We start from the raw sequence: 10,769 nt of genomic DNA, 5'->3' as shown, positions 1-10,769 counted from the left end.
AACTAGTCCAAAAAATAGTAAAAGAAGGACAATTTCCCAATTTATTCTATGAGGCCAATATGACCCCGATACCCAAACCAGATGAAGACATGACCAGAGAGAACCACAGGACAGTGTGATGAACCGTCAGAAAGGAAGAGGGTGGACGAGAGGGAGAGAGAAGCTCGAGCGGATGCCCCGCTGCGCGGGCACCCCAACTCGGGGCTCAATTTAACGACCCCAGTATCACAACCTGAGCTGAAGCCAAGAGTCGGTCACTTCATCGACTGTGCCACCAAGGCGCCCCCACTCTCCTCTCTTTTACCCAACATAGTCCTGGAAGTTGTAGCCGCGGCAAGCACACAACAAAAAAGAAGTAAAAGAAATTGGAATCTGTAAGGAAGCGGTAGCCCTTCCGTTATTTGCAGATGACCTGATACTGTGTACCGAGGACCCTAAAGATTCTATCAAAGACTAAAGACTCTACTCATAACGCAATTCAGTAAAGTCGCAGGATAGAAAACCAATATAGAAAATTTTGTTGTAGTTTGATACACTGATAATGAAGAAACAGAAAGTCACAAAATCCCATTTACAACTGCACCAAATGTAATTAAGTACCTACTAATGACCCTAAGCAAGGGGGTAGAGATCTGTACTCTGAAAGCATAAACCCCATGAAAGAAGTTGACGACAACACAGAGAAACGGGACGTTCACGCTCATGGATGGGAAGAGCCAGGATTACTGAGATGCCCATCCTGCCCGAAGCAATGTGCACACTTAGTGCCGTCCCTATCCGAGTAGCAACAGCATTTTTTCATAGAACAAGAACCAATAACCCTAAAATTTACACAGAAACACAAAAGGACCCATAGAGCCAAAGCAATCTTGGGGGGAAAAAGGCAAAGCTGGAGGCACCACAATCCCATACTTCAAGCTGTACTATGATGCTGTAGTGACCCAAACAGTATGGGACAGGCAGGGAGAGACATGAGGGTTGATGGAACGGACGAGAAGGCTCCAACGGGCACCCGAGATTATGTGGTCAAGCCATGTACGACAGAGGGGCAGGGAGTATGCAACAGAGAGTCACTTCCACCAGCGGTGCTGGGAAAACTGGACAGCCACGGGCAGAGGAACGGAACCGGGCCATGCTCTTGTAGAAGACTAAACTCAAAATACATTAAAAATATGAAACCTGAAACCATAAAAACCCTAGGAAAGAGCATGGGCAGGAATTGCTGCGATATCAGCCACAGCAACATTTTTCTAGATTTCTCCTGAGGCGAGGGAAACAAAAGCTATTAGGACTTTGTCAAAATAAAAAGAGAAGATATTTGCAAATGACACGTCTGATAAAGGGTTCCTATTTAAAAATATTTGTTGGCCCTCTGAATATCTTTTTTTCTTATGCAAAAAGGTGTTTTTATTAAAGCATGGGGATGGGATTCCCGGCCAGAAAGACCTGCCTGAGTATCTTTAAAAATTTTTTTTTAAACTTGTTGAAGTGTTTTGTCCATTTTTAGCAGGTCTTTTAGTATCCAAAACATATAAAAAATGTATAAAACCCAACGCCAAATAATAATAATAATAATAATAGTAATTCAATTAAAAGTGGGGAGGCGGAAGATATGAACCGACGCCTCTCCCCAGAAGAGCAGCAGGTAATCGGCGGCGAGGAGGCGCTCGGCATCGGGCCGTCGGGGGAACGCAAGCCGCGGCCACAGGGAGCGGTCGCCTCGCAGCCGTGGGGATGGTGGCAGCCAGTGGGGAGCGGCAGCTGTCGGCGAGGCCGAGGCCGTGCGGGAGGGGGCCCCGGGGCTGGTGGGTGCAGGGTGCGGCCCTTGCACTGCCGTGAGGGGCGGCCTCAGAAGCCGGACAGGGAGCTGCCCTGTGACCCGGTGGATCCCCCGCCTGATTGTGACCCGGTCAGTGCCTGGCCTTTGACCCGGTGAGTCCCCGACCTGCCCTGTGACCTGGAGGGTCCCCAACCTGCCCTGTGACCTGGTGGGTCCCCAGCCTGTTCTGTGACCTGGTGGGTCCTGGCCTGTGACCCCGTCAGTCCCTGACCTGCTCTGTGACCCGGTGAGTCCCGGCCTGTGACCCTGTGGGTACCCAGCCTGACTGTGACCCAGTAGGTCCCCGACCTGCCCTGTGACCCGGTGGGTCTATGACCTGCCCTGTGACCTGGTGAGTCCCCGACCTGTGACCCGGTGTGTCCCCGACCTGACTGTGACCCTTTTGCCCCGAGCAGGCATTTACCCAACTTCGTGGAAATACTCGCGTGGAAGGCCCGCGCGCCACCTGCAGCATCCGTCACGGGGGTGTGGCCCCAGAGCCCCTGGGCAGCCGAGCCGCAGGACGCAGGGAGCCGGGGGGGTGCGGGGGGTGGGGGGACCTGCCGCCTCTGCGTGGAATCCAGAACCACCACAAAGTGAGAAAGGGACGTGTGCCAGGCGGGGTCCCTACCGTCAAGACCCCGCGGACCGTCCCAGAGGGAGTTGCAGGGGGGGCTCCCAGCGACGCAGCCGGGCAGCACCCAGAGCCACCCCCGCCCCGGGGCTCCCTCGCCTCTGAAGCTCCCCGATGATGAAGCTGCGGGCGTCGCCTCTCACTCACCTGATCCGGACGCCACGCTCCCGGCCCCGCCATGGGCAGCAGGCAGTGGCCCTTGGCGAGGTGGGCTCCTGCTCCACTTCGCTGTATGGGCCGCGCACCCGTACGCACATGCACACACACACACACTCACACTCGCACACACACGCTCACACACGTGCATACACAGCCCGCATGTTCTTTATTCTTCAGCTGATGGACGTTTGGGCGTCACACTCGCACACTCGACGCCCCGCTGCGACGCTGTGATCGCCGGGACGCCGTGGTGCTGACACGGAACACGCAGGTCAGCGCCACAGAACAGCGAACCCAGGAGTGCATCATCCAGGGTTTTGCCTTCTTTGTGGAGACTGCACAGCCCCCGTGACCTCGCGTGTGTGCAGCCCACATGGAATCCACGTGCCCCGCGAGCGCGGCCCGGCCGAGTCCCGGCTCTGCCGCTGCCGGGTGTGCACCGCGCAGACGCGGGTCCCCTGCCACCCCACGGCCACGAACGCCGGCGCGCAGGTACTTGCTGGTAAGTGAGCGCCACGCGGTCTGGAAGGTGACCAGACGCGGACTCCGCCTTCTGTTGCGGGAGAGATCAGACTCCGAGCCTGGCTCTGAGGAGTCGGCCTTAGGCCTTGGACCTTAGGCCACAAACCAGCCAACGTCCCGGGCCCATCGGGCTGCCGCGCCGGGTCGAACCCGAAGGCGAAGCAGCACGCTTGCCCCTCACAGCCGGAAAGGCCGATAGAGTCGTGTTTTGTGACGAGGCAATTACGCCAGATCCAGCTCTCGGGGCCCTATGCGCAGTGGGTGCACGGCAGCCCCGCTCAGCCCCACGGCCGCCTGGTGCCCCGGCCGAGCGCGGGGCGGGTCGTTGGCACCTGGGCTGCGGAGCCCCCGCGACACGCCGTCGCCCTCCGAACCCCGGCTGCGTCCGCACCGCCCCGCGCAAGCCCAGCTGGGCCGTGGCCACACGCGGCCGTCCTCACCGGCTTCGGGCCTCGTGGGCACAGGCGCCCACGCGGGATCCATGACACTTCTGGGCACGGACCGAAGCCCGTGGGCGCCGCAGCTCGTCCTCGGAGCCGCAGCCTCGAGAGCGCAGTGTTGGCGGCCCAGCCTCCCTCCCCGTCAGCGGAACCGGAGGGCCAGCTGGTCAGTGAGCCGCAGAGCCCAGCGTCCCCGCCCGGGCGGGGCTCCACAGTGGCAGCACCCCCAGGGACAGTGTGTTCCGGGAAGTCCCTGCGTGTTTTGTGCCAGGAGCGGAGCACACGCCCGGGCTCATTCTCTCGGCCTGTGACCGCCTCACCGGAGCCGCCAGGCCCTGGTCGGCCGGGTCTCACGGGCCATCGGCGGGGCCTGCGGAGGGGACGCCACGGAAGTGTCCCTACGGGGTGGGGGACATGGCGCCGGGGCTCCACAGCTCACCGTGTGCCCGTCACCATCACCGGGGGGTCTCAGGCCCCTGCAGAGCCGCCCCGAGGGGAGGTGGGGTACCCCCGGTGCCCCCCACTTCCCACTCCCGTCACGGCCGGTCCTCCTGACAAGCTGCTGTCTGGCAAGGACACGTCCGCTCCTATCCCCCCACTTTCCTGCGCTCGTACTTTACCTTCTCCGTCCTGCGGCGGGGGCACCCGGGCCCCGACCCCCGTCCTGGCGGTGACACGTCCGGCTGCGGGGCCCCGGCATCCTCGTATCCAGGACATAAGCCGCATCGTTGGTGTTTCCACGCGCTCCGCGGCCACAGGCATCACCCTGACGCACACCGGGTGAGGGCCGCTCCGTGGGGCACTGGGGGTCACCTGCCCCCTGTGGCCTCGGGCACCTTCCCCGGGGGTCACCTACCCTCCCCGCAGCCTCGGGCTCCGGCTCCTTCTCCGGGGGTCACCTGCGCCCCCACCAGCCTTGGGCTCCTTCCCCGGGGGTCACCTGCCCCCTCGCCCCCTGCAGCCTCGGGCTCCTTCCCCGAGGGTCACTCGCGCCCCCCCCGCAGCCTTGGGCTCCTTATCTGGGGGTTACCTGTACCCCGAGGATGGACGACCGACCACCTGGAGTCCTGCCTCCTGGGGACGCCACCCCATCACCCGCCTGGAGCTCTGGGCAGTCGGGGCCCCTAAACCCTGGAACCCAACCCGGCGGCGCCGCGAAAACTGCTGTCCCTGCCACCTGCCACTCTGTGTGCGTGTGTGTGTGTGTGTGTGTGTGTGTGAGTGTGTCTCCCCTCGGCAGGTGCACGGACCGCCCACCTGGGCGCCCAGGACGCTGCGGGGGAGAGGACCACACAGGGACACGACCGAGCTGCCACCAAGCCGATGCCGGTGACGCCCGGCGCCGGGGTCGAGGTGCTCCGGGGCCTGTGACCCGCAGGCTAAGCCCCGTGACCTGGGTGGTTTGGGCGCTGCTGGTTCTCATGTGTCCACAACTTCCTCTGATACCATTAGGCTGAAGGTCGGTTCGCCCGCTCCACCTTCCACGAGACAAACCTTTTAAGAAATGCTCAGATCTTGGGCAAAAGACCGAGCTTTCGTGGTCCGCGGAGCAGGGACCATCGGGGCTGGCGTAGCCCCTGGACCTACCTCCTGCGATGCAGAGGTGCCCGGTCACACCTGACAAAGTATTTGCACACAGGACTCATGCTTACTCTTTTTCCCGCAAATTTACCAAGAATCTGTACACTTGCAGCAAATGTGAACAAATATATTTAGATATATTTAAAAGAATTAAAAAAAACATTTCACAAAACATTTGTTGCCATAGGAATTTTTTAAGCAATAAATGCCCACATCAAAATTTAAACATTGTTCAAAGTATGATCATCTGTACTAATAAGTAATGCAACAAATTATGTAAACAGAGTCAGATACATTTCCCATTTCCCTGCAGGAGTCACTTCCTTCCTGGGATTGAAGCTGTCCCAGACAGTTTTCCAGGGGAGCAATTAAGAAACTGCTATTTTCAGAGCAACAAAAATAAAAGCTTTTATTTGTTCATTTGAATATAAAACAGGCGTTATCACAGATGTACAAAGCTTACTGGTGGTTTAACATACGAGAAGGTTGCCGTCCTTTGCACATAAAAATTTTGTTTGAAACCGTGATTGGTTGAGTACATGAATTTCTCTAACCAGTCACCACACTCTATGAAATAACGCTGCTAACATTCAACTGATAAAAGGGGCAGTTTCCCTTGGGTAAAGTGTCAAGCAGGATTAAATATATATAATAAACAAGCACCATGAGGAAGCCGCCCTGTTGGGTTAGGTCTGTGTTCCAATGTCCGTCGTGTACCCTTCCTTGTGCAAGCTGATCACACGGTTTTGTCTGACTTCAAAGCACAAGGTCACAAGACAAACATTGTTACATTGTCATGAATGATTTACCTACAGCACAACTCCTAATACGGAACGATCCTTCTTTATTGCTGAAACGGGTTTCCTCTCCTTTTCCTTGCACAACCGACCTTCGGTCCCAGCCCCCAACCCTTTGGACCTCAACTCTAACACGAGAGAGGACAGGACGTTGCTAACGCGTTCACAACCGCACCGTCTTGCACGTGAAGCTGATGTGGGGAAGGTGACGGTCGGAGCGGAAGGGATACCTGACTGGTTTGCTCCCGACATCAGCTAGACCTCACAAGCTACCCTGCAGTCGTGGGTTGTCATCAGTATCCCACCCGAAACCCCCTTCCCCTTACACAAAGTGGGTGTGTGTAGGACAGGGTCTTTTTCCTGTGCGTGGTGGGGTTTTCTCCCCCTTGGGAAGCAGAAGACTGTAGGAATGTGTATCTGAAGCGTGTAGAGAAATAGTCACACATGGCAATGAAGTCAAACGGTATTTTAAAAATCAAATAATTTGTGGAGATGGAAGGATGCACCTCACATGCAGACAAATTGAAAAGAAATGACACTTAAAATTTTTAAAAAACAATTAGCCTTGGATCTCGGAAGTCAAACAAAACTCTCTTTTAGCAAAGGGCTTACTGCTGGCGCATACAGCAAAGGCAGGTGAAGACATCGCCTACAACGTAATGAAAAGAGACTCTAAAGTTTGCCCAGCAACGATCTTGGTCATGCATTTCTAGCAACGAGAGCCACGGCAGGGTCATGGTGGGGCAGTTACGGCATCAATCCCGCCCGGGCAGCAAACACCTCTTCTTGGCTGGACACAGATGGGCCAATCGGATCGAGGAGTGTACGGAGGAGACGTGGAAACTGGAAGGCGTGTGGGGCGGCCGCAGCAGCGAGAGACGGAAATCAGACACGTGTTATCCACAGGTGGGAAGTGAAGGCAGCTGGGAGGTTCTCTTGCTCCAGCCGGTGGCTCTGTGGGGAGTCCTGGGGCCGCTCCTGCGGGTCCCGCTCTCGCCAGGCTGGGGAGCCCAGAGCACTGGCCAGGGTGACGGTCTCCACGGGAGTCTTTTCCCTTAAAGCTGTTCTGGACAGTCTGTCCACTCCACACAGCGGCCGTCGGAGGGGAATCCGCACGACCCGGCACAAACGACCACAGAAGAGCATTCCTTTCCATACCAAGGACCGGAACGGGGGACGCTAACAAAAATTATAAGAACAAGGAATTCCTGCAGCTAAGAGGACAGCGCTCCTTGCCACCTGCCTTCCCTAATGCCTGCTCAGCGCAGTGGGCACGCGCCGGCGCCGACCGTCCCTCGTTGCCCCGCAGCCAAGGGAACATAGTGCACATGTAGCCTCACATTCCTTCCCCATCTCGGAGATGGTGATAATTTCACTTGCTGGTCTCTGGTTCTAGAAGAAACATTTAGACCGGGCACCGGCGATCTGGGACTGCTCACATCACAAAGTGGGTGTGAGAGAATCTGTCTTTATCTACAGTACAGTGGAGGGGACACCATGCAAGTGACAGGTTCTGCATTTTAAACTTTAAAATCTCCTTTGTTCATTAGTGAATTTATATTTCATATATATATATTTGTTGTGATACTATCCACGCAAGATAATACAACACTTTTTTATATTAGCAAACATTACAAGACTTTAATGTTCTTGAATGTTTTTTCTCTTTTATACTTCTAAAGAGATCAAAATAAATTAAACGTTTTGTACATAATTACATATGAAGAAGTTAACTTATTTTATCTTTTTAGTTTAGTACAAAGATATCTGCAAGATAGTTGCCGAAATACACCTTATTTATAATTTCTTCTCATTCTATGCTAACTTCAAAGGCCGTATGTCAGCCTTTGTTTCTCCAGCACGTTTCTGACAAAGAAAGCTGCTAAACTCTAATTGGAAGGTGCTATTTGGAAGGTTTTCTCGTACCTCAACAAACTTCCCTAAAAGGATGAGATCTAGCAATGGCTTAAATTAGTAACAAGATCCATGTCATTAAGATTTCATGACACATTAAACAGAGAAAACAATTCTTTGTCACACTACATAAATTGTTTAAAAGAACCCATCTGGAGGGCAGAATATTTTTTTAATTGCTATTTTGGCTTTAACAAAATACCACATTTACGAAGAAAGCACTTCTTATCCAATAATTAAAAAAAAAAAAAAGTTTTTGAAATGGGTTTTTCCAACAAACTGAAGGCAGTAATCCAAAGTCCTTCTGAGCAAACTTCAGTGGTAAATTCACATTTCACATTTCACCCCCATGCCAATCGGGACCGCTGTGGAAAGTCTCACCGCCGCGAGAACAGAGGCTCCGTTCCGGTGAATGTTGCCCTCATGTCTGCAAACTTTAGTGACACTGAGAAAAACGTTTACTTTCCTAGAAAAGTCTACGGGAGCCAGAGACAAGACTACATGTTGTAGGCCACATAGATGGGGTCCAGCTGGTCTGCCAAAAACCCATCTCGCAGGTGCATGCGCTGCTTCTCCCCCCGGGAGTTGATGGGGATGACGCCTATGTCCACCACGACCACAACCCCCACCACCAGGTAATGCTCCTCCAGGACCACGTTGGTCACCAAGGGGACGAGGTCCAAGGCTTCCTGCTCTGACCCGTCCAGCTCGACCACCACCACCAACAAATTTGTCCAAGTGAACACGGCGCTGGAAGAGAGAAAAAATTATCACTATACCGAGGGACTTTTGTTTAACAATTTTGTTTTCTCTTCAACAGGTACCATCTGGTTCTTTCCTGATCTGCCTGTGCAGTGCTGGTCGGTGAGCCTGGGGCCTCCAGCTCACTAAGCCGCTGCGCGGTCCTGTCGCTAGCGTGCTCTCGGGGCGCACACGCCATCCGGACCCGGCCTCCCCTGCCCTCTGCTCCCAGCCGTCGCTGGTGCCCACACGCTGGAAGGGCACTGCACGGCGGCCACCCTGTGAGCGCGAGATCCCTGCGGTGCCGCCTGGGTCCTGCCCTTGGCCTTGGTCAGTTGGGCTGGCAGAGGCTGGATGGCATCGGGGCCTTTGGGGCTGGTCCTGACCTCCCTCGCGCCACAGCAGTGGAGGGATGTGGACGTGGAGGGAGGAGGAGACACGTGCGGAGCCACCCACTCTGTGCCTGGCTGACCGCGGGTCCTAGTCAGAGGGGACAAGCCGGCGATCTGCTGCACACACGGGGCAAACACGGGCTACTGCCGGAAGGACTGTGTCTGGAATGAGTGCCACGAGCAAGCGGTGACCCATGTGAGGAGAAGGCCCTCCAGAGCAGCGGGGATTCATCCACAAGCATTTTATTTGGGATCTTTCGGAGGAGAGTTGCCTGGAGCATCTGCTCTGGCCAATCCGTGGAAGCTGAAGCTTGGTGCTTTATACACTAAGCCACCTGCACTTTATAAGGTCAGTCTTTAAACAGGGGTCGTTAGGGGCCTGGACAGACTGAGGTCAGCAGGGGAGTGGGTCAGAGGGTCCTGGGCGCAGGGGGAGGCGGTGGGTGGGCTCCAGGGCCCACAGCATCCTCCCGCCAGCCACACAGAAGGGGATGTGGGGCAGCAAGGAGTCGGGAAACTCACTCCTGTAACCACAGGGTACGTCTGCTCAGAAAACACAAAGGCGCATCTTGTTTAGTATGAGCAACGTACCCATAACGTGGAAGGGAAATACCGGAGACTGTGTTCACCAGGTGACTCTGCTTCTGGAGTCGCTGTGACTAGCGTGTGCCTAGGCCAACAGCTCTGCCACGGTCTGTCTCCGAGTTGTGCCGTGACAGGTTCTTTAGGACGCTATAATAATCGCTCTGCAAAGCCCACATGTGGGCCCCACGGGCTCTGTGATGTCACAGATTAGCCGCCTGGGTAAAATCTTATGGCAGCATTTGACACGGATGACACAGTAGGAGGCACGGAGTTGGATTTCTGTATTTGATGGAGGGGGTTTGCTGGGAAGCTCTGGGCTGGATGAGCATCACTTCCCCAGGGCCACCGATGTCCGAGGAAGGGGAAGGGACAGATTCGGTCGGCTGGACAACGCCACTGTGACAACAGCCACGTCGAGTGACGTGAGTGTCTGCCTTCTGGCTCGGTGCCGGGTTGGAGGAACACAGGCCGGGCGAGGAGAGAGCAGAGGGAGGTTTCCAACCCACTAGAGCCCAGCAGAAGCTGATAATCGGTGCTCATGTGAGCACAGGTGAGTGTGAGGCCCCGTGGCAGGTGGCAACAGCAGTGCTTACAACAAAACCCCACGAGGTGCCACAGGACCCCCTGCCACAGACCTTTAAGGTCGAAACGGCATTTGCAACCAGATGGAAAGTGCTTGAAAAAAGCAGTACAAATGACTCTAAATTGTTTTCTTAAAAATACAGACATGGAAGGCTGTCATCGGTACGGATGGCTAGTTATGGGGTAACCGAAGCAGCCCTGTGCCACATCTGGATGTCCTGGCTCCTGTCCACCCTCTAGCGGCCGGGCAGCTTCAGCAGCTCTGGGGGGAGGACGGATGCAGCCAAGTCGGGAGCACAGGGCCGAGTGTGGGGACGCAAACTCTCCTGCAGCCATCGGCTCCCAAGGGGCAGTGACCGGTCCTGGGTCTGCCTGCGCCCGGAGAGCTGCTCCCGAGGGATTCTGGAAGGTGCCTGCCTGGGGGGTCCCTGCCTGGACTTGGGGAGCAGCTGCGTCAGGTCTCTGCCGCTTTGGGACCAAGCGTACCAGCAAGCTGACCTCTTGTGCTGTGGGGCCCCGTCGCTCTTCCAGTATGCCTCCTGGCCCCAGGGCGGCACCCATCTGGCGGGCCGCGAGGGGCGACATCCCCGGGTCCCCGCGGGC

At 55.8% G+C, this 10,769-nt stretch overlaps 1 protein-coding gene across 3 annotated transcripts in view; it reads right to left on the bottom strand.

Annotated features, from left to right (window-relative positions):
• Positions 1 to 5,537: 5,537 nt before the first annotated feature.
• The window catches only part of DIP2C (disco interacting protein 2 homolog C), a 252,589-nt gene continuing 247,357 nt past the window's right edge, over positions 5,538 to 10,769 (bottom strand). For all 3 annotated transcript variants that reach the window (XM_077897374.1, XM_077897375.1, XM_077897376.1), the window contains one exon: positions 5,538 to 8,616. In XM_077897374.1, the coding sequence (XP_077753500.1) occupies positions 8,364 to 8,616 (253 nt within the window). In that variant the 3' untranslated portion in view covers positions 5,538 to 8,363. The remainder of the gene's footprint in view (positions 8,617 to 10,769) is intronic.

Source organism: Canis aureus, chromosome 5 (assembly GCF_053574225.1).
Source record: "Canis aureus isolate CA01 chromosome 5, VMU_Caureus_v.1.0, whole genome shotgun sequence".
Classification (NCBI taxonomy): Eukaryota; Metazoa; Chordata; class Mammalia; order Carnivora; family Canidae; genus Canis; species Canis aureus.
This window is presented reverse-complemented; position numbering and strand designations above follow the sequence as displayed.